We start from the raw sequence: 24,362 nt of genomic DNA on the forward strand, positions 1-24,362 counted from the left end.
GTACAAATAAAATGAACAAATAAAAATAACTACTCCACAAAACACAATCAAACAAACAAAAAATCCAAGCAACATACTGTAGATAAGATCAGCCATTTCTCCCTAAGAAGCACCTGTAAAGGGGTAGCTAAGGAGATCAGGGAACACGACTGAGATGGTCAGGACGTGGTATCAGAAGTGAAAACAAGCAAATCAAGTCTTAACCCAACCCAAACTAAGAAAAAACCCTAGTCTAATCAAATCACATACAGTCTGAGGAGTCTTTTAATGCAATAAGAAGTTCTGCCTGCAGTTTAGACATGAGGACCCCAAAGAGCTTCCAAGTATCCTGGCCACCCGAAAGCTAGGCTCTGTTGTGAGGCAGCAATATGTATAATTGTGAATATAGCTACCATGAATTTAACATCTAGTATGTTCTGTGCTCTGCGTATTCACGCTGTGTGGTAGTTCACGTCTCTTATCCCATTCAAGCCTCACAGCAAACCACTGGTGGTGGGGAGTGGTCTTATTCTCAATTTTAGAGATGAGGAAATTGAAGGTCAGAAAGGTTAGAAGACTTGTTCAAAATTTCTTGATTTGTGTGGTTTCAGGTTGGATGAGGATGAAACTCTGGGCCTTCCTGTGCTCTGATTCCGTGTGCTCTGACCACAGACCCTTCTGTTCCCTACTCTGGCTTCCCACTTACATCAATATTGGAAAGGGGGAATTCGGAAGGTGGACATGGGGATTCAGGAGACTGGAAAGGTATAACCATTCATGGAGTTCAGGTTATGCCCAATTCACTCAACTTCATCTTCACCTTTCACTGGGACTCCTGAATAGTCTCATAAATTTCCCTTCCAATCTCCTTGGCAGCTTCCCAAACCAGTCTCCTCATGGCAGCCAGAGTGATCTTTCAAAACGCAAATCTCATTAGGCAGCTCTTCTGCTTAAAACTCCCCATCTATAATTTGGCTGGCAGTCCTGTGCTTGATCTGGTCTCTGCCTACTTCTCCGTCCTCATCATTCTCTCCCACCTCTGAAAACCAGCCACACTGGCTTCTTTCTGTCCCTTAGACATACTCCTACTCCCTTCTGCCTCTGGGCCCTGTACCCTCTAGTGTGCTCTCTCATTGCCTTCTATGCTTACAGCACTTCTAACAGTTTGTAGTTATAGATCTGCTATACGATTACTGGAGTAATGTCAGGGCTCGGGGGGTAAGGACAATGTCCATCCTGAACTGGGCACAGAGTAGGCTCTCAATACATATTAGTTAAAGAGATAAAAAAACTCAAGAAAGCATTTTGGGATGCAAGTGACACTGAAGGTTTTACCAATTTAATCTTGATTCAGCTCAAACTTATAAGAATATTATTAGCAAACTGTCATGTTTTATTATAAGCAAATGTTACAACTGGTTATAACACACTACAGTCCCAGAGTGTATTAATGAATTGGCCTCTTAATGAATTGGGTTAGCTTAAATTTAATAGTCTATGAGAACCAGATTGATCGGCTTTAACTGCACTGACAGGATGGAGTTCTGCCCTTTCAAAGCTGAGGTCCAGGCCCTTGTCTTGCTCTTTTCTGAGGCTGTGCCTGAGTAGCTAGTCAGCCAGCCTCCCAGAAGACGTTTCTCTCTCATCTCCTGATAATTACCCTCATAGGACTGAACTCAAACCAGCGCTGTGGCTCTGATTATGAAGAAATTTCCATCTCTGACAGCTAATGGTTTCACAGTCAAACACAGAATATGGGTGATGCTGACAATTCCTATTTTTTTTTTTTTTTTAAAGATTTTATTTATTTATTTTTTTCCCTCCAAAGCCCCAGTAGATTGTTGTACGTCATAGTTGCACATCCTTCTAGTTGCTGTATGTGGGACGCGGCCTCAGCACGGCCGGAGAAGCAGTGCGTCGGTGCGCGCCCGGGATCCGAACCCAGGCCGCCAGCAGTGGAGCGCGTGCACTTAACCGCTAAGCCACGGGGCCGGCCCGACAATTCCTATTAATAACAGCAGCTGACACAGGCAAACAGGTTCACTACTATCTTGGGAACATAGCCATTTATAAACCTGATGTCATGCCTCCTGACCACACCTTGAGAGGCAGAAAGGGTGACAGTCCCCATGATACCAAAAGAGCCTGTGACTACTTGAAGGATCAAGTCACAAGCACTTAGAGAGGAGAGACAGACCTTAGCTAGTCTAACTCTTCCTTGTTCTAAGCCACAATTTCTTCATCTGTAAACTAGGGATTAAAATATACCTTCAGTACAGGGTTTCTTCTGGGATGTAAATGACCTAATGCATGTGACAGCATCTATCCCAGTACCTGGCACATAGTAGCTACTTCTCTTCCCTCTGTCAGCAACAGCTCCAAGAACTATCTGGATGTAAGTGGCTTGTTGGGCATCCCCCAAAATACCACCGACGATGGGATCACATTTCTTAGCAGTGCCAGAGGGCTAAACCTTGTGCCTCTCAATACATATTAGTTAAAGAGATAAAACTCTTTCTCCTTTGGTCTAACCTGCTCCAGGCAGCTCCGACAGGCCTCCTGGATCAGCTGCTCTGCATCCACTTCTTCCCCGATGTTGTCTCGCACATTCAGTGCTGCCTTCTGGAAGAACTAGGGAGAAGTACAATAGAGGACAAGGTCAGAAGTCCTGCTAATTTGCATCAAGTTGAAGGAAACTGAATATAAAAGAGAAGCTCTTATCCTACCCTCATACAGAAGGGAAAAGTGATTATGAGCATGGCTTTGAGATCAGACAGATTTAATTTCATATCCCAGCCTCTATTTCCCCACTCTCTCCTCTCTTAAGGAGGAGGATAATCACGGAGGTGCCCAAAGGATGGTCATTACAGTGTTAATGTGTAAACAGTGCAAAATCAAAGAAAAACCTAAATCTCCAAGTATAACTTAAATAAATTATGGAATAATTTACCATAACTAATATACCATGAAGTAATATGCAAATATTAAAAATCACAGTAAGGATGGTATAGGAGAATATAGTTTTGATGTGAAAGGTATTCATGATATACTGCCAAGTGAAGGAGGCAAGTTATAAAATAGTTTGGCACAGTATGAGCCTATTTATATATAATAGCAAAAAGCAAACACAGAGAGACAAAAGAACTGTCAGAACATATATTAGAGTAACAGCGGCGATAGGGTGGATGACTGTTTTTATAATGTATGTGTACTACTTCTGTAGAAGAAAAAAAGAATGCCAGTGCCTGAGGTGAACAGGCCAGAGTAGGCCAGAAAAGATCCAGAGAGTAGAAGGCCCTAATTGAATTGTGACTTTGCCCAATCCGAAAGAAACAACGTGGGATGGGAGCAGTGAGATCTGGCCACAGCCCCAGGATACCAGCAGCTCCAATTGCATGGAGAAAGGGAAGCAGAAGGTTCCTGCACTGTGTAAGAGGGAGAGCTTGAACCTGAAAACACTGAGGGACAAGGTTATGTGAGGTCCCCAAACCAAGGCAATGAGAACACATTCATAACGAGAGTCCAAGTTGTGTCTCTAGAAGAAAGTGTTAGTTCTCTCTGGTGTAAAGAAAAGTTCTGGAACCTATAACCAGTGCTCCTACTGTGGGAGAAACTATGGGAATGTACTGTCATTTTATATTTAGCAAGGTCAAATGCCTTTGTGGTTAACATCAAACCAAGGAGAAGAGGGTGAAAGCATTGGATTAGAGACCTCAAGAGTTTAGGAGGAAAATTCTTCAGGCCAAATTAAATGGAATGATCAGATGAGTTTGACTTTAAAACAAAAAACTAAAAACTGGAGATTAATACTGGTGTTCAGCGTTGACTACTGGCTAAGTGAAAGCTAGCTGAAATAATGATTTGGATACTTTACAACCAGTTTGTGAGGTGGGGAGTGCAATGAATATATAGGGGTGAGTGTAAGCTACCTCTGGACCTGAGAACGAAATCCAGTCATGAATAAGGCATTCTCAAACACTACTGCTAAAAATGAAAAAAGGCACAACCTTTCTGGAGAGAAATTTTCTCAAGGGAAAGGTATGTTTTCCCTTTTACCCACCAGTTCCATCTCTAGGAATTTGTCCCCTAGAAATACTCTCACAAGTGAACAAAGATATACATTTAAAGTGTTCAGTGTAGCACTGTCTGTAACAGAGAAAAACCGGAAACAATCCGAATGTTCTAGTGACTAACTGCGGTACAACCATATAATAGATTACTCTGCAATTATTACAAAAGAATCAAGGTGAGCTTTTATGTACTGACCTAGAAACATGACCAAAATATATCGTTAAATGAAAAAACTGAGTTGCAGAACAGGGCAGGTAAACTGATCCTATGTATTTTTTTAAACATGCATATGCGCGCGCGCGCACACACACACACACACACACAAATAAATATGGGTGACTATGTAGTCACTGTTAACAGTTTGGTATCTCTGGGAGATGAGTTTTAGTGACTTCTGGTTTTTACTTTTTAGAATATCCATATTCTTTTTTCCCAATATTTTCTTATGAAAAATTTCATACAGACAAGTTGAATTATTCAATGAATATCTAATACCTACCACCTAGAGTCTATAATTAACATTTCGCTATATTTGCTATCACATATCCATTTACCCATCCCTGTATCCGTCCATCAATCCATTTTATAAGCTATATTATTAGAACATTTTTTTTAAAAAGGTGCATGCATTTAGTAATCACAGAAATAAATAATAAAGATTAACAATGTCTTGGATAAGATCAGCTGTATGTAGAAGTTATTATCCTAAACATTTTTAAGAAAATGGGTAGCTGAGATTTGGGAACGTCATCAAACCAAGTGAAAAGATGAGGTCGATCAAGAGTGTGAACTTATCTGAAGCTGTGATGTAATCACATCATTTGTACCTTGTCTGAAAACAAGTGTGATAAGGAAGTATCTTCAGAGTAAATAAGAGGGGAGCCCAGAGCCACAAATTGTGTTTCTCCAGCATTTTTCCAGGCAAGAAAGTTCCTGAATCATGGTATCCACTATTGGAACAAGCAACAAGAAAAGGGCTTTGGAGGCAGACAATCTTGGATTGAATTCTGACCTAGCCTTTTCCTAGTGGCTTAACCTCTTTATTTCCGCATATGTAAAGGTGTGGAGGTATGAGAATACATGGTGCATTCTGGGATATGCAAAAATTAGGGGCAGTAATAACATGGTATACAGGGGGGTGTGGCTGGGGTCTGATTACAGTGCGCCACATATGCCACGTTAAGGAATTTGGATTTTACCCAGAAGGCAATGGAAAGTCGCTGAGGGATTTTAAATAGGGAAGTGACACTGTTGGATTTACATTTTAGAGATTACTGGCAGCTGTATGGAGGGTGGGTTGAAGGAGGGAAAGAGTAGAGGCAGTTAGGGATTTAGTAGGAGCCTAGGTGAGAAATAACAAAGGTCTGAACCAAGGCAGAGGCAAGGAAGAAGAGCATGCTTGACGGATTGTGAAGTGGAATGTACACGTCTCCACAATTGCATATGGAAGATGAAGGAGAAGGCAGAGACCCCTGGTTTCTAAGTGAATGGTGATCCCATTCAAACTTAACATGTCCAAAACTGAGCTCCTGATTTCCCCTGCTTGTTTCTGTCTTCTGCATCTCAAGTCAATGGCAATTCAATTTTTACAGCTTCCCAGGGCAAATAACCTGGGAATCGTTTACTTCTTTTTCTTTTACCCTGCCCATGAGAAACACCGGCAAATCTTCTTGCTGCCTTTGAAATACATACAGATTCTCTTTCCCAACATCTTTACTACTAACACCCAAGCCACCTAATAGGCCTCCTGCGGTCAGAGTCACCCTTTAAAAATGTTCCGATCTGCTCAAAACTCTCCAAGAGCCCCTATTTTACCCATAATAAAACCCAAAGTCCTTACCATGGCTCCAAAGGTTCTGCATGAGCTGGGCCCTTGTTACATCTCTGATCACCTCTCCCACCACTTTCCTTCTTGCTCAGTGGGCTCCAGCCCCAGTAGCCACTTTGTTGCTTTGAATGTGCCAAGCACACTCCAGCCTCAGGGCCTTTGCCCTTGTTCTCTCCGCCTGGACTGCTCTTCCCCCAGGTATCTGCCTGCCTTGTTCTTTCCTTACTTTATTCAGGTCTCTGCTCAAATATCCTCTTATCAGAGGGCTTTCCTAGCCGCAATCTATGAAATAGTACCCTGTTCCCCACTGGACACTCTCTTCCCCTTCTCTCTGGCATTCCCTAACACAGTACATGTTTGTTTAAAGAGGGCAAGGGCTGGGCCGGCTCCGTGGCTTAGCGGTTAAGTGTGCGCGCTCTGATGCTGGCGGCCCGGGTTCGGATCCCGGGAGCGCCCCGAGGCACCACTTCTCCGTCCAACGTGAGGCCGAGTCCCACGTACAGCAACTAGAAGGATGTGAACCTATGACATACAACTATCTACTGGGGCTTTGGGGGGAAAAACTGAATAAATAAAATCTTTAAAGAGGGCAAGGACATTGTTCATTTTGTTCACAGCTACACCCCCAGTGCCTAGAACGGTGCCTGCCATTATGGTAGGCACTCAGCAAATACTTCTTGAATGAATAAATAAACACAAGAGGAGGAGGTTTACGAAGAAAAACAGTTTAGTTCTGAAAATGCTGGGTTTGAAGCAACCATGGGACATTCAGGTAAAGCCATGTAGAAGTTTATTTAGAGGCCTAGAAAAGAATTTTAAATAACAGTAATAATGGTGATATTATTAAACAAGTAATAAAAGTAGTTGCTATGTTCCAAGCACAGTGCTGAGCACATTAAGTCACTTCATCCTCACGATAGCTGAGCAAAAGAGGCATTCAAATTACCCCCAAAGAGGGCAAAAAGTTCTCAGGGGTTCAGAATTGGAAAACTTTAGACATCTGTGCATACTAGAGAGACCCGGGGAGACTGTGATGCCGGAAAAGACTGCCCATGAGTTTTTCTCCCTGTTAATTTCTTATCTTTGTGTCCCTCTCACCTTCATATACTTGTTGAAGACAGTCTGGATCTCCTCATTGATGCTAGGCTGCAAGACAGCTCGGAGGAGGTCCATGGAGATGGAAGGATCTGTGAAACTGCATTCAGGAAGGAGACACAGTCAGGAGGCATGTCCCAAACATATCCTTTTCTAGTCTGCCTAGCCAATTATTGATATAGGATCCTTAATGACAATAGATAGCTTTTACTGAAAACTAGCTATGTGCCCAAGTTGTGTGCAAACTACATAGATGCATGACTTTATTGCATTCTCATAATAACTCTATGAAATGGATAAGGCATTTTATGAACTATAATACTTACACGAAAAGTCTATACACCTTTATATATATATATATATATACTTTTTTTTTTTTTTGCTGAGGAAGATTTGCCCTGAGCTGACATCTGTTGCCAATCCTCCTCTTTTTTTCTTGAGGAAGATTAGCCCTGAGCTAACATCTGTGCCACTATTCCTCTATTTTGTATGTGGGTCACTGTCACAGCAATGCTGATGAGTGGTGTATGTCTGTGCCTGGGATCCGAACCTGCGAACCCAGGCCGCCGAAGCAGAACTTAACCACTATGCCACAGGGCCGGCTCCAACCAACACTTTTAATGAACATCCATTTAATCACTACCCAGGTCAAGAAACATAATCAGCATCCCAAAGGTCCATCTTGTGCTCTCTCCCTTCTCTGCAATGGATGCTACTATCAGCCTCACTTTTTTCTTAACCTCCACCCTATTCTGCCTCTCTAGAGCCCTCAACCATGGAGCCAGTGAGTGTCAGGAATCTTAAGCATCGTTTAATTCAACCCTCTCCCTCATTTTGTTCATGAGTTCAGAGAGGGAAGGGATTTGCTCCAAGTCACACATAGAGTTACAGAATCTGAGACTCCTCTCTCTTAGTCCAGTGCTCTTTCTACTGGCTGACGATCTCTTCTCAGCCCTGTGCAGCGGGGACCCCAAACTGCCATCCAAGCCAGTGCCTGGGAGGTAAGTCCCACCCACAGCGAGCCTTACCTTGTCGTCATCTGTGAGCGGCGGCCCCTTCGCTGCACCTGCCGGTGCTTTATCATTATGTTCCAAGGGTTCTGTGGGGACCAAGGGAGATGTCACTGAGGCCCGTGACACTGGGGTGGGGGTGGCGGGTGGATATGAAGTTAAACCTAGACATCCCTGCTTCTCAGCTGCCTTCACCACCTCTCCCACCGTAGCGCAGGCGGGAGGGCGGTGGCTGGAAGGCCCTGCCAGGGACGAGGAACCGACGAAAAGTTTTTTGCTTCTCAAGTCCCAACCCCACCTTTTCAGGAAGGGCTGGAGGACGGGAACCAGTGTTACCGAGGGCCTACTCTGTGGGAGACGACGTGCCGGGCGCTCTACCCGCATTTATATCCCATCCCCACAAGTTTATGAGGCTGGCACTGATCATCTCCATTTTATAGAAGAGGACACTGGAGCTCGGGGGTTGACAGGACCGGCCCACGTCACCTAGCCAGCAGGGCGGCACCAGAATTTGAATTCAGGTCGTCGGACGGCGAAAACACCAACCCCCTCGGCAGCACCAGCCGCCGCGTTCTCTCGCCCGCGGGCCGGGGTCCCGGGAGCCCGAGGCCCCGCCCGGCCCGAGCCTAGCCCCGGCCCTGGCCTCCCCGGGGGCGCCCTCACCGTGAGAACCAGCTGCCCCGCTGCGCCCGCGTCTCCCAGCTCGGGGCCGCCCCGCTCTGCCCCGCCAGGTCCCCGCGGCTGCTCGGCGTCGCCAGTGGCCCCCATGGCGCCCCCGACCCCCACAACTTCAGCCCGACTCTGCCACCGGCCGGAAAGTGGCCCCGTGACGTCATTGGAGCGCGCCGGCCGCCCGCCCGGAAGCGCGACGCCGTGAGCTGCGGAGCTACTGTGGTGGGAACCGCCGCGTCTCGCTGGGGGCCAGCACGCTTAGAGGTGTCGTGTGTGGGATGCTAGGGGTTTCCTCCCGGGAGGGGCTGCGTCTCGGGTGTGGACTGTGAGTGTTCAGTCAACGATCGTTCTTCGGCTGGGCCAAGGCCGGTGGAGAAGTGCGGGGCAGGAGGAGAGCGGGTTTCCATGGGCTGGGGTTGGAGAGTAGAGGGGAGCGTTTCGTACAGCAGCGCCTGCAGTTCAGTCTTTGAAAACTGTAGATTTTAGTATGCCCGGCACTCAGCCCCCAGAATTGGAGTGGGCCTAATGCGGGGACCCAGAAACCCAACAAGAGGGGGTGTGACCCGTGCCATCCCAGACACTCATCCGCCGGGTGTCTCTAGGCCTTGACCCCAGGGCCATCCCTAGCGTCTGAAGGCATCAGAATGAAGGTTGGGACTTGGACCGTGGATTCCCTCAGCCCCAGGGAGCTGGGCTTGTCTCCCCAGATGGGTGATTCAGGGATGAGCTGGGGATGCAGGAGTTTAACAGCTGTGGAGTTCCCAGAGCTCCCCTTAGCTCTTAGAGGTAAGACATCCCTGAATAGAATTAGAGCGATTTATGGGTGGTAAAGTTACTGTCGACAGGGGAAAGAACCACTGCAATTTAAATAGGAGATATTTATTTGGGCAATTAGAATTGCAATTTGGGAAACACAGATTCAGGTAGAAACCCAAAATGTGCTCCGGAGAAGACAGAGAAGACCAGGAGTTATAAAGACAAAAAGAGATAAGTCATGCAGGTTGTTTTGCAAGACTTGTGATTGCTGCTGGCAACAGCTGTTATTTCTTTGTTACACGTGATTGGCTGCTAAGGCCATCTCTAAGGCAAAAAGTTCTTATTTAGGGGAGTAAGGATTTTTCTTAAAGGAAGGTCAAGATAACAACAGGAGGTACAGTTCAAAAATTACATTCCAACTGGTTAGAGGTGTGTTGTACCTGCGTAAGCCCCACTTCCTTAATGGCCTCCCAGTTCTATTTTAGAGGCCCCGACATATGTTACTCCTTTTTTTGTTATGCCATCCACATTACTTTTACCAGGTCACAGTATGGGGTAGTAGAAAGTGCATGAGTTTTGCATTTAGAAAGATCTGAGTTCAAATCCTGTATGATATGGTGATTAAGAACATTGACTCCGGAATTGGACTGCCTACCTTTGTTCTACTACTTATTAGCTGTGTGACCCACAGTTCGTTCTGTGCCTCAGTTTCCCCATCTGTAGAATGGGGATAATAGTACCTAAATCATAGGGTTGCAGTGAGGATTAAGTAAGTTAATTCATGTAAGGCACTTAGAACTGTGGCACAAGTAAACTCTAAAACAATGCTATCTGTCATTACTATTATTAAATTCCAGCAGTCACCACTTACTAACTTTATGACCTTGGACATTTTTTCCCAGCCCCTCTGAACCATTTTCTTACCTGCAAGATTATTGTGAGGATCAAAATAAATAATGTATATAAAGTGTATAGTGGGTCACCAACGAATGTTAATTATCTCCATGCTTCGTTATCAGCCTTAAAACAGTAAGGTAACTTCCTGGCACCAAAAGCTTTGGCCCTATTAAGGGAGTTTTTACCTTGAGCCTTGAATGTCCCCTGCCCTTTAACTTCACTGAGCTAAGCGGTGCCAGTGGACACTATTAGGTATCATGGCTGACCAAAATCATAAGCAGACACATAAAGAAAAATAAAAAGAAATAGAAAAGAAGAGAAATAAAGGGGCCATATATAGTCTAGACTACTTGAGTCATAGCAACTGTTCTTTTGAGTTCTGTCAACTAGCCTTCATATGGTCCAAGAATGGCCTGTGTGGGCTAGAGGGACCAAGATGTAGGTTTTTGCTACATTTGTATTAGTTCTGAACAAACTCAAATACTGCTTATCCACAATACTAGTTTTTTGATAGTTTCTAAGTAGTCTGTTCCCTTCTCTGTTTTCTAGGTTGCTAGGATGAACGGGAGCCACAGTGCATTTTATTAGCTTTGGTTATTTTCATATTAAGTCATACCTCTAGTCCTTCCTTCTCTCACCTCAGCTGTAGCTGTGTCCTTCCAAAGCCCTTTAAGGCTCTCTTTAATCCTTTATCCAATGGCCATCTCTCCATTTTCCCAGCTACCCACTGAGTTCCTCACCATTGTCCCTGTGTGTTGTATATATCACATTATAGAGTTTGATTGTCCCCTGTAGGGGAGGAAGTTTTCCTCTACTCTCTTGGTTCTTCTGGCTGTCTAAGAAATTGACATGAGACAAATTAATAGGAGAAAATCAAATTTAATAAATTTTATATGTATGGGAACCCCACATACATGAGAGGGTCAGAGACCCCACATACATGAGCGATTCAGAGACAGAAAGGTAAAGTGAAGTATATATGCCATCTTGAGCTAAGGAATGGGATAGTGGCCTGAGGCTTCAGAGGTAGGAGGGTAATTCAGGGGTTGCTAAGAAGAGCAGATGTTCAGTAATTAGAGGTTTGCCCTGCCATACAGATAGGTCATAAAAAGTTATTTCTGGTAGTAACTCTTATTATGGGCAAGGCCTCAATTTAAATTCTTTAAGGGAAAGGTAAAAGTTTCTTGAGCCTGCAGGGTCCTGATTGCCTTTACCTTGAAATATTCCATATGCCAAAGTGGCACATCTTGGGAGACCTGTTCTGAACTGCTGTCATCCTGCCTTTGAAACTTCATGAGAAGTTTCACAGTCTAGAAGTTGGGTTGGTAGATTGCTCCATCACATGGAACCAGTCTCTTGGTTTAGAGAATAGGTCAGTCCAGTTAAACAGTAGTGTTCAATTTCAGGAGGTGGTGATGCAGGTGCCCTCCCAAGGTTGGGCCTATGGTGCAAGCAATTAGGTATTTAATAAGAGGCATTTCTATGGAAACAAAAGAAAAACCATGGTTAATAATTGGAGCAGATTATAATCTCAGTTTCGGAGTTCTAAAGGCAGCCAGTTGAGATTTCTCGATGTCCGGCTCAAAGCATTTTCAGATGGATTGAGGGCGGTCTGACAGATTTTCCTAGTTTGCAGTTTGAATGTCTCTGATGATCTTTCTGAGTGGCCCATACAGCAACAGGTATAAAGATTGTGCGTACGTAAGCCATTGGGGTGATTTCTCTAAAATTTATATCAAGTTGTTCAGCTTCAGTTTGTAGGGCTTCAGGAAAAAGGGCAGTTTTAGTTCTCAATGATTTCAAGCCAAAAGGTGGAAGAAAATTGGGTACATTAGTTTGGAGGTTTGTAGCCGGCTGTTGGAGGACACTAGAAGAATTCAGAATCCAGTCTAGTTTCCAGGTGGAAAACAAAACCTCAAAGATGATAAACAGCACTAGAATCTAATATCCACAAGTGTGTTATATAGTTTCTGTTGAAACATAATTTTTTCCTCTAAAATCAACCCGATTTCTACCAAAGATAGCCAAATTAAGACTAATTTGTTTGCGAAATAAGTTGTTTCAATAAACTTGGCCCAATTATTTACATAAGTGTAATAGGAATAGCAGTTGATCAATTAGGCTCTTCTATTTATTTATTTATTTTTTTTGTGAGAAAGATCAGCTCTGAGCTAACATCCATGCCAATCCTCCTCTTTTTTTTTTTTTTTTTTTTTACTGAGGAAGACTGGCCCTGGGCTAACATCTGTGCCTGTCTTCCTCCACTTTGTATGGGATGCCGCCACAGCATGGCCTGATAAGCGGTGTATTGGTGCGCGCCTGGGATCCGAACCCGGGCTGCCAGTGGCAGAGTGTGCGCACTTAACCACTACACCATGGGGCCAGCCCCTCGTATAGACTTTTAAATCTGCTTTGCTGGAGCCTTTCATAAGGAATCTCCAGATTGAACTTTTAAAGACCTCTCGAGGCCAGGAAACCAGGCCAAGGACTTACCATCAGACTTCCCTGCAATACTTATAGATTTGGGTGATTTCCTCTCTTCTCGAGGTTCCCAAGATATCGAGTTTCCTGTATCTGCCAGGAAGTGACCTTCCTTACTCACCTGGTAAGGCTGCTGGGAACCATATAAGCCAGGTACCAGGCTGATATGTCTAAGGGGCTTTTTATTGGTTCCATAAAGTCAATCTTGGTTCCTTAAATGTGTCTGATCATATCTGAGTCTATGCACATTCTCTCTCAAATATGACATTCCAGTCAAAGCCTTGGCACGATAACCAATGTTTTCAATTGTGTCCTGTTATAAAGAGAACAGATTCTTATTGAACTTATGTAAATGACTATATATTGCCATGAAAATAAGAATACTAACTAAAAGTTTCTAAATTCTAGAGGGATCAAGCAGCGAAGAAAAGATACATGTATGAATTTTTCTTACAAAGGTATAATTTACCAAACTGCTGTCATAGTTATAGTCATAGTTAGCTTAAGAGAAAAAAGATTTCCTTAAATCTGGAGAAACAAAATATTAAACAAATCAGCAATGTTTCAAATAAAAAGTCATAAAAATTATAATCATTCTTGTCAGTTCATTCAGTCCCATGTAATCAATTCTTGATCTTTTGTTAGCAGTTTATGAAGCCATAATTTTCTCCATTAGAGTTCTGTTAATTCCTTACCCAATTCATTTTTAGGATCTGAAAGTTTATCAGAAACCTGTATTCTAGCGTATGTGTCAGAATCCTTTCCATGAATCTCTCTAAAGATGAAACATATTTTCAAAAGCATCAGAATAAAACAACTGTTTGTAAATGACAAAAGACTTAAAATGGCATGGTTAAAGATCTGATTACAATGCAATTGACAAGGAAATTTGGTTATTTCTGTAACACACATTTTAAGATAATGACTAGAATTACACCAGGACATATCAGATTTTTAGGAATTTTATATATTTTTAGAACACTTATATTAATTACATTCACCCACACAATATAACCTAAGAAGGTCTATCATCATTTATTTGACAATGCTTTCCATGTGATTAAACATACCAAATAAGCCTAATTAGTTTAATAGCTCCCTTTTTATACGAAGAGAGAACAAATTCCTTGAGAAGTCCAGGGACCCTCTGGAAATTCTCCAAGTTACTTTCAGATGTAAAAAAAAAGATTTTATTTTGAATTTGAATTTTGGGAAGTTTGTCAAAAATATCAAAAGGTTTGGATACTTGATTAAATAAGATCACAGATCAATATGAAACAATACTTAATTACTTAACTAAAGTGACAATAAAAGATTTAAAAAACTATAAAAGGTTATATAGCTGTTAGCAAAAGTTAGCTCTTTTTTTTTTAATAGGAGAAAAGCATACACATTTATTTCACGTAAGTTTTACATGGCATGGGAAATGAAGACCCAAAGAAACAGAGAGACCTGTGTACTTTTGTGCTAGGTTTCATGAAGAGTGGACAATAATGGAGAAATATGATAGGTTAGGAGTATGAGGTCAGGGTAGTAAACTGAAGGAAACTTAGCAAGGCCTGTTTGTTCAGATTCTTCTTGGTGTCACTTTGTCTATGGAAATAAAGCTTCCCTCTGGATATAGGGAAGGCAACTCTCATGTGAGGGTCTTATGACCTGCTTCAGGGAAGAAGGAGGTGGTTAGGATGATCTTCCTTCTTCTGCCGTTTTCTCAAATTCCTCCAGCTTAAAATATTCAACATGCCAAGGTGCTATATTTTGGGGTAGTGTGTCCTGACTTCCATCAGAAGACAGACCAGGTTTGAGTGGGAGGCAGTGGTTCCCTAAGGGGAAATGCCATCTACCCACTCATCCACCTATCCATCCACCGGTCCACCTACCATCCACCCATTCCTCCTTCCATCCATCCAACCATCCCTCCTGTCAGCCATCCAGCCAGTGAGCCACCCATCCACACACTCATTCATCTTTCCTTTCTCCTTCTTTCCTTCCCTTCTTCCATCTACCCATCCATCTAACCATCCCTTCTTCAAGACATCTGTAGGAGGAAAAACTTAGCTCTTTTAATATTAAGAAGACTCAGTTTTCCTAAGTAATCAAGGACCTAATAAAGACAGCAAACAGGGAATTATTTTGGTAAAACATAGAATCTTCGTCTTCTAGGCAGATCACTTAAAAAGATAAAGAAACTCTCCTTCTAGCAAATGAAAGAGCCAAGTTCCAGTCCTACACAAGGACACTGTTGCAATTAAAGCCTAATTTTAAAACCCTTATAATAATTCAATCTTTAGCTAATGTGACTACACAAAGTAAATTTCTCTCTTCAACCTTTTGTATACATTTAGTTTTGTCCTTCAGAAGTTCTAGTTTAGACAAATTACTCTCATTTCCCTTAACAAAATGTATCTTCATATTAGAATTTTTTTTAACCTTTAATAGCCTTAATTTGCAGTGAAAAATAAATAAATAAACGATTATGAACTTTTACATTAGCATTCTGTGGCTTGACAAATTTATAAATACTTGTCATAATTTCTGAAAACATGCTACTTCATAGTACAATCTTTAAAAAAGCACAAGACATGTTAACTAATAAACCCAACATCTTTAGTTTTTATGTAATAAGAAGACAAAAGTAGGTAAACTTAGACTGTTTAGCAATTAATGCTTCAGTATTTTATCTTACTTGGAAATGATCTAGACATTCAATGAATTCCCATCATTTAACTTAACTTAGCAAAACTAAGGTTTCAAGTTACCTTAACTTGAAGCTATTTTTGGAATAGATTTTGGAAGCTATTTTTAAGAACATATGCCATAACATGCAATTATTGTTTAAAAAGTTCACCTAAAACCTTTTTTATCTTAATTACATCTATTTAGTTTACTTGTTCCCAATAATTATGTTTAGATTACCTACAAAAACTTCAGGAGACATTAGACAAAGTCAGCCATCAATGTCTTGCTCTCAAATTTTGTAACAAAGATGACATGAATTTGTTTGACTTTTAGTAAACCTAGGTAGAACAAAAGTTTTATCATGTTAACTTGAAAAACATTTGGGTTAGTTTCTATTATATTTAGAAATCATATAAGTGCTTATTTTAAGTCAATTAAATAGAGCTCTTTTAGAAATTATATCATCCAGAGGTAGAAAAATATCACACATTTACAACATACATATATGTAGACACACATACATAGAGACCCCATAGCTATTGTTTTAAAATTACTATCATAAATCCGGTACAGTAATACAAAGCGCACTAGTTACGAAAGAATAGTTAGACTCAAATTTTGTTTCTGGCAGATGGAGTAAATTAGGGTTATCTGCTTAGATCGCTGAAGTTTTTTTCTTCTAATATTTGTGGAGAAGACATTTCAGATGCTAGATTTTGGACAAGGACACTTCTATAGCACTTTGCCTCTTTTTCCTTTTTTTTCCCCTTCGGTCTTAGAAATTGGTGATGGTCTAGATAATAGTTCCCAGAAAGGTTACAAGCCTTTCGAGATAAGGGAGATTTTTGGGATTCGTGAAAAGGAATGGGTAAAATATGAACTGCCTCTAGAGCCGCGTTTCCAGTTTTGCAAAGATTTGTAAGATAAGGCCAGTTGCTCTCAATTCCTTAGAAATCAGATTGTAACTTAAAGGACATCATAGGTTGATGTAACTGCTCAACTATATCATCCCTAATTTGCTTCTTTCCCTCTGGGTACATAGTTTTATTTTAACTTAAGGAAGAAGGCCTATAAAAATATTCCTATCATGCTCTGAATATCAGCTTCCAATTTTTGACCATAGAGCTACTAAAGAATAAGTCCTTCTAAATATCTTGCCAGTTTTCAGCTGGGACAAACAGTAAATATTTCTGGCAGTATTTAAACAACTCCATGGACGCAAGAGGCATCCTCAAAGGTTACTACCTTCCCAAGATCCAAAGTCACTCCCAAAGATGGCCAAAAGAAAGAACCTACAGGGCCGGCTCTGTGGCTTAGCAGTTAAGTGCGCGCGCTCTGATGCTGGCGGCCCGGGTTCGGATCCCGGGCGCGCCCCGAGGCACCACTTCTCTGTCCAACGCGAGGCCGAGTCCCACGTACAGCAACTAGAAGGATGTGAACCTATGACATACAACTATCTACTGCGGCTTTGGGGGGAAAAAAATGAATAAATAAAATCTTTAAAAAAAAAAAATCTTTAAAAAAAAAAAAAAGAAAGAACCTACAGTCTGCATGTCCCAGGCAGACAGAAAGCCAAACCAAACCCTTAGGACACAAAACAAGACAAGCAAGAAGGCAGTAGCTACCCCTGGGAGAGAAAGGGTCAGTAACCAATGGGTCTGGATTTGGAAAGGAAGGGACAATGTGACATTTTATTTTCCTCTCTTGACTGGGCACTACAGGATGACCGTTGATCTTTCTGATTCTTTCCTGCATTTGGTAGGATCTTCTGAAAGTGGGAGTAAAAAGCCTTTGTAATTCAAAAGATCTATTGTTGTCTCATGGACATGAATTCCTAGGACATTGAACGGGAAGGCCTGAAGCTGGCAGAGCCTGATTATAGAGTCCAGAAAAGCGAGCCCTACTGCCTGTTCCAGGTTCTTCTGCTAAGTTCATTTTCTGGCCCTCAGCATTTGTGTGAGTCACCTGTATACTCTTAGGGATTAGGCTGGTGGACTTTCTGTAAATCTTGTAGGAAAAGGGAAGCTAAAACAGGAAGATGCGGCTGGATTTTAAGAAGAAGATTTTATGTTGGATATTTATTTATTTTTTTATTTTTATTTTTTTTTAAATTTTATTTATTTATTTATTTTCCCCCAAAGCCCCAGTAGATAGTTGTATGTCATAGCTGCACATCCTTCCAGTTGCTGTATGTGGGACGCGGCCTCAGCATGGCTGGAGAAGTGGTGCGTCGGTGCGCGCCCGGGATCCGAACCCGGGCCGCCAGCAGTGAAGCTTGCGCACTCAACCGCTAAGCCACAGGGCCGGCCCTATGTTGGATATTTAAGTCTAAATGTTTTTTCTTTCATCTTGTTAGGGAGTTCCTAAGTCTAGCTGTTATATTATTTTTTCTCCTTTTTCTTCTGAACTGCTGGACAATTGTACTTCTGTTGTCCTGATTTTTTTACAATATCTGCAAATGTCCAAAGGCAAATAGGAAGGGGTCTGAGTGCGCTTTGATTTTTGTTCTAATTTCTGTCCTTCCCCCTTATTAAGGGAATCTTAATGGCTAGCCATTATACCAATACGAGAGCTTTCTCTAAAAAAATTTTTTTCCATTTAGAAGTTTTTCCAAATCAAAGGATCCGTCATCTGGTGATTGATGAGTAGGATCTTAATAGTGACTCAAACCAATAAGCCTTTTTATGGCTTAATCTTGGATGCAAGAGGCATCCCAAAGGAGATTGCGAAGGATGCAGCCCTCCCAAGATCCAAGAAGTTCACTTTTGAACTAGTCTGAGAAAGCAAAGGCCTTCATTGCACAGGCAGTAAGGATAAAATGGTGTCTCCAGTCTCCCATGAAAACGTGGGACACCTCCAGTCACAAACCCGCTAATCTGTGACACCGGGCAGGCACTACTGGATTGGGATTTTTCCAGCACTAGCAAGCAATGAAGGTTGAGATGACAAAGGCTGCTTATGGACTGGGATCCCCTTATGACTCCCCTGAGAGCTGACACAGGCAGACAAAGAGTGTCTCGGAACCCTAGTCTATTCGACTGGCCAGCAGATACACCCTGGTAAGTGCACCTTCTAGATTGGTGGAGATCAGAGAGTATTTTCTCACTGGTCAAAAAACCAAAGCTCTCAGGACATATAATAAGATGGAAGGAAAAACCTCATACCCTGAGCCAGCTCAAGCAGGGAAACCCTTCCAAATGGTAATAGCTGTGAGCTGACTTTGCCTGTGGAATTTCCTTCTTATGACAAATGATACAAGTAGACAGAGGTCCAGGATCCTTCGGCTGCAGTAGTCCCAGAGCAAGCAGCATCCAGCCAGTTAAGTTTTCTCCTGTCCTTAGAGCCAACTGTAGGGGAGGAAGAAAATTTTCTCTACCCTCTAGGTTCTTCTGGCTGGTCTAAGAATTAAATTGACATGAGACAGATTGATAGGAGAAAATCAAATATAGTTAATTTCATAGGTTCAGGAACCCCACATACATGAGAGGTTCAGAGACAGAAAGGTAAAGTGAGGTATATATGCCATCCTGAGCTAAGGAATGGGATGGGGACCTGAGGCTTCAGAGGGGAGGAGGGTAACTCACAGGACGATAAGAAGAGCAGATGTTCAGTAATTAGAGGTTTGCCATAGAGATAGGTCATAAAAAGTTATTTCTGGTAGTAACAGGCAGGGCCCCCAATTTAATTCTTTAAGGGAGAGGTAGAAGTTTCTCAAGCCCTCGGGGTCTTGGTTCCCTTTACCTCAAAATATTCCACATGCCAGAGTGGCATATCTTGGGAGGCCTGTTCTGATCCTCCCCCCGTCACATGTGTCTTTTGGTAGTGCCAGGAATCTTCCCCCACACCAGCAACCACTCACTTTTCTTCTTGTCAGGAGAAGACATCCTGGGGGATTATTGTGAAAGGGAAGACTTTGGGGCTGGGTTTAAGCCAGTCCCCTAGTCCTACTCTTCCCTGGGTTGATGATCTGGGCAAGGTGTCCACGGCTGGCCTGAACGGAGCTCTCATCCCAACCTCAGCAGCATCATCATGTCGAGCTGCCTATTCCTCATGAAGACATTTCTCGTTCTTGGGTTCCTGGCATCCTGGGTGACTGCAGGAAAGCCTGGTGAGCTATCATGTGGGATCCCTGGCTAACCGTAAGAGAAAGTAACTAGAGAAGAAGTCATCCTCCTCCCAGTGTGAGGGTCCTCATTGGTGGAGATGGTCGTCTTGGTAGGGCAGGACTGGATGCAGAGATTCTTAGGACAGTCACGGTAGGTCTTCCTGGCTTTCTCTACCTTATTTCTCGTCTTGATTCTCAGTAAGATAACTGTGAGGTGGGGCCGGCCCGGTGGCGCAAGAGGTTAAGTGCGCGCGCTCCGCTGCCACTGCCCCGGCGTTCGCCGGTTCAGATCCCGGGCGCGCACCGACGCACCGCTTGTCAAGCCATACTGTGGCGGCGTCCCATATAAAGTGGAGGAAGATGGGCATGGATGTTAGCCCAGGGCCAGTCTTCCTCAGCAAAAACAGGAGGATTGGCAGATGTTAGCTCAGGGCTGATCTTCCTCACAAAAAAAAAAAATAAAAGATAAGCGTGAGGTGACTGGAAACCATGTACTACGAGGAACTGAGCTTACCCAGCCTGGCAAAGCCGAGACAGTGAAAGGTAGAGGGTCCTGTCTAAGGGGATGGCATGAGTCATGCTTTTGCAAGGTCTCTGGGGATAGGAAAAGGACCAATGGATGGAAATAGATTTCAATTGAGTATAAAGAAGAACTTTCTTAAACTTCAGGGTGTCTAGCTTAAGTATGAGGATGGCAAAGTCTGGCTTGGAGGTCGTGAGGCCCCATTAATTCCAGGTGTTTGAGCTGGGAGTCGGGGATTGTTTGGCAGGGATTCAAGCATCAGACAGGGTGTTGGACTGGATGGCCATGCTGGGCACTGGTCAAAGGGGATGTGCTCGACCTTCAGGGCTTCAGCCTATTCTCCAAGGGTCCCTTCATTTCTTCTAATATTTGGCAAAACCCCAGGGACCTCAAGGAAACCTGGCTTGGAAGAGAGTAGAGGTTTGGTCTGTATGCCTGGTCCTGGGGATGAGGGCAGAGGGTAGCAGAGTGTTCCTGGCATTGGTCACTTCAGGGCCAAGCCCAGGAAAATGGTGAAATCTGGGAGGTGTGCTCCTCTAGGCCCCTACTTTCTAGGGAACATGGTATAAGTCTATGAGAAGTTTATGTCACTGAGTTTTTTCCACCAGGGGGATTTTTTATGCCCAGCCTTCTCAACTGTGAGATGAAAGGCTTTGTTCTTTGTTAAATGAATTTTACTGTTTGTCAGGCAGGTGGAGGAGAAGTGGGGAGGTATATCTGTGGTTACAGTGACCATATTTTTTGAATGAAAAGTCAGGACACATAGTTTTGACGTGATCTGGTAATGGCATAGAATATTTGAACTATGGGCTGTTCAGGAAAATCCTAGGACACAGGGTTATTGATTGTTTAGCTGCGCGTGTTCTCCTTGGAGTCCAACACTTGCTTTTTCCATCGTGGCAGACTTCCCGGAGCCAGCCATATGCAGTTGACTCACATGTTCCTCCTCGGAGGCACTGGGCCAGTCCTGCTTTGCTTTTCTACAAAGCCTTTAATTGCCTGTCACTTTTTTCCTCCATTAAAAAAACTTGAAATAAACACTGAGATGAATGAGTCATTGTGAGTTGGTTTGATTTGGATGTGGCTTCTTTGGGTGTGCCTGCTCCGCAGGACCTGGCCCGCTGCCTACGTGTTTTAAGGATAGTGTAGTAGAAAGAGTGCTTCATTGCAAACCAAGAGGCTGTTTTGTCCTGCTTTGCCACTGACTCACCCTGTAGTTCTGGGCAAACCCCTTCTCTTCTCTGAGTTTCATTATCTACGCAGGGGCAGTGAAGGGGCATATCAGGAATGTGTTTGGTTGGAGACAACAGAAAATTAACCAAATAGGGGTTTGTTTTTCTCGTATAACAAGAAGTCCTGACGTAGGCACCAGGGCTGGTGTGATGGCTTCCTGATGCTAACAAGGATGCGGTTATTTCTCCTTTTCTCCTTTGCAGTCCTTGACTTTGTCCTCAAGCTAGTTGCCTCATGGTTGAAAGAAAGCTACTGTACCTCCCTGGGTTATGTCTGTCTTTGCACTGGAAGAAGAAAGAAGCGAAGGGGCAGTTTGAAAGGTGTATTCTCTGTATCAGGAATGCAGAAGTTTTCTAGCTTATGTCTTAGTTTGTGGTCACCCCTAGTTACAAAGGACTATGGGAAAGAAAATCATTTTAGCTGGCTGGGCTCATTGCCTCTCAGAACAAACCTGGGATTCTATTAACAAGAGTTTCAGTTATCTATTGCTGCCTAACAAACCATCCCCAAACTTAGTGGCTCAAAATGATAACAGTTTATTCTTTTTTTTTTTTTAATAATTTTATTTATTTATTTATTTTCCCCCCAAAGCCCCAGTAGATAGTTGTACGTCATAGCTGCACATCCTTCTAGTTGCTGTATGTGGGACACGGCCTCATCATGGCTGGAGAAGTGGTGCGTTGGTGCGCACTGGGATCAGAACCCGGGCCGCCAGCAGCGGAGCACGCACACACAACTGCTAAGCCGCGGGGCCGGCCCAGATAACAGTTTATTCTTTCTCACAGTTGTGTGGGTTGGCTGGGCTTAGCTGGGCAGTTCTTACACCCACGTGGCATAGCTGAGGCCACTCATGCAGCTGCATACAGCTGAGAGCTCAGCTGGGAGCTCGGCTGTGGCTGGAATGTCCAGAATGCCTCTCCTCATGCAGGTTCTCTCTCATCATTCCAGAGTCTAGCCAGAGCTGCTCTACAGCATGGTGGCTGGTTTCCAGGGGAGTGCTCTAAGAGGACAAGCCCCAATATGCAAGTGCTTCTCAAGCTTGTGCTTGCATCACACTTGCTGATGTCCTGTTGATCAAAGCAAGTCACAGGGTCAGGCCCAGAGACAGTATGGGAGGGTGCTACACAAGGTCGTGAATTCCAGGAGGTGTGGCTCATTGGGGGCCACTGGTGTAGGTGTCGACCACAATAAGAAAGGAGGGAGAATGAATATGGGGATGGCAACTAGTATGCCTGCCATGATGGGTTAGACCTCAACAGTGTTTTTCAGACTGTAAGTCTGGAAATCAATTTGGTAATTATGGCCAGCATTAAAAAAAGAAGAAACAGAAAGAATAGAAAGTGTCAGCATTGCATATACATGTACACACATAAATATGTACATTTTAACATACCTATGTATTAACATACACATGGGACACAATGAAAAATGTATTTTGTACTCAGAGTCGCAATAAAAATAACTGGAAACACTGGGCTTGAGCACCTCTGAGCCTCAATGCTCTGATTCTATGGCAGAGTTTGGTGGTGGATGTCCTCCCGACCCCAACCCGTGTGAGAATCTGTGTGACGGGGACACATCCTGTCCCCAGGGGCATAAATGCTGCAGCACCGGCTGTGGCCGCATCTGCCGTGGAGACATTCAGGGAGGTAGGTTGGCTCTTTGGGGAAGAAACCCTTGAGTGCTCTTTGAGTCTCAGAGTTGGTTTGGGAGGGAGCCATCTGTGGCCTCCTTCTCTTTCCCTTCCTGGAAGGAGTCAGAATTCTCGTCCTTTCTGTCCTCCTAGCCCCCCAACCCAAAGCAACACCTCCTCCTAGGGCCAAGAAACCCATGTTGGCATTAAAAGAACTAGGGGAAGCCAGTGTGGGGTAGTAGGAAGCCCAAGCATGGGGGGAGAAGGTGGTGGTCTGGGAGCCTTGCCCCTTCTGCACTCCACCCAGCCCCACCCCCAAACTCACAGTGGTATCAAACCCTGAGGTACCTCTAGGGAACTCCCTGTGGGACATCATTTGAAAGCTGTTGGTCCAGATGCTCTCTTGGGGCCCTACAGATTCTCAGATCCTCTAGCCTCAAGGTTTCCCAGCCAGATCTTTGGTTAAGATCTAGTTAGAGTCAGGGATGGATTCACCTGGAGCCCCCTTGTCTAAGTTCCAGATGGGAACTTGGAGTCAGTGGAGCCAACCATCCTCTCTCTCTCCCTGTGCCTGTTTATCCCGCAGGGCGGGACGGTGAGTGTCCAAATGTTTTGTTGGGCCTGTGCATTGTCAGCTGCATGTCTGATGATACCTGCAAAGCTGGGGAAAAGTGCTGCAAGTCAGGCTGTGGCCGCTTCTGTGTCCCAGCAGTGCTGTCATCCCTAACTGGCCATGAACCCCAACTTGACCGTCAGGTCTGATTCTGAATTAGGTGAGTACAGTCCATCGTTATCAATAACAATGGACTTAATTGCTATGTTCAAAGCACTGGCTTAGGTGCTGGGTGGGGGACTTTGGAAGGTCAAGACAAAGTTTTTGCCTTGGAGAATCTAGTTGGAGAGAAAGATATGTCACAGATCAGAACTCTTATTTAGACAGTATGGGCTTATAGGCGTTCAGAGCAGGTGTGGCTCCTTGGGAAGATCTTTCTGCTAGAAGTAGGATCTGAGTTGGGCCCTAAAGGCTTAGGCAGGATCTGACAAAGGGAGGAGTGCACAGAGAACATGCTGGACAGGTGGTCTGGTGATTCTTAGCAAAGGCACAGAGGGTGGAATGTATGTGACATGTTTGGGGAGCCGGGGTGGGGTGGGGTGAGAGCGGGTAAAGGAACAGACAGGCTTTTTCATAATGGGAGCTATAAGGTCAACATCTGAATGATAAGAGTCTTCAAAGCCAGTTTGTACTGGATTGTCTAGGAAGCAGGGAGCCATTTAAGGCTTTTGAGAGCGACATATGCCCAGCTTCTCTAGAGTAGAAGGGAAACACTGGGGAGCTGGATCCAGGAGGGCACAGTTGTGACTTCATGTTTCTTCTTCTTGCAGAGATCCCGGTGCCCTAG

At 43.7% G+C, this 24,362-nt stretch overlaps 2 protein-coding genes across 2 annotated transcripts in view; one reads left to right on the forward strand and one right to left on the reverse strand.

Moving 5' to 3' along the window:
• The window catches only part of DNTTIP1 (deoxynucleotidyltransferase terminal interacting protein 1), a 21,969-nt gene extending 13,211 nt beyond the window's left edge, over positions 1-8,758 (reverse strand). The window contains exons 1-4 of the mRNA XM_087445202.1: positions 8,647-8,758; positions 8,002-8,072; positions 6,977-7,073; positions 2,512-2,610 (exon numbers count right to left, since the gene is read on the reverse strand). Of these exons, the coding sequence (XP_087301328.1) occupies positions 2,512-2,610; positions 6,977-7,073; positions 8,002-8,072; positions 8,647-8,751 (372 nt within the window). The 5' untranslated portion in view covers positions 8,752-8,758. The remainder of the gene's footprint in view (positions 1-2,511; positions 2,611-6,976; positions 7,074-8,001; positions 8,073-8,646) is intronic.
• WFDC3 (WAP four-disulfide core domain 3) lies at positions 8,750-24,362 on the forward strand. The gene is given in 8 exon segments (XM_014787556.2): positions 8,750-8,786; positions 8,825-8,919; positions 19,343-19,478; positions 19,481-19,576; positions 22,847-22,978; positions 23,549-23,688; positions 23,690-23,735; positions 24,346-24,362. Coding segments are annotated over 8 exon segments (699 nt in total).

This window comes from Ceratotherium simum, chromosome 21 (assembly GCF_057802395.1).
Source record: "Ceratotherium simum simum isolate JZ-2026a chromosome 21, ASM5780239v1, whole genome shotgun sequence".
In the NCBI taxonomy this organism is placed as follows: Eukaryota; Metazoa; Chordata; class Mammalia; order Perissodactyla; family Rhinocerotidae; genus Ceratotherium; species Ceratotherium simum.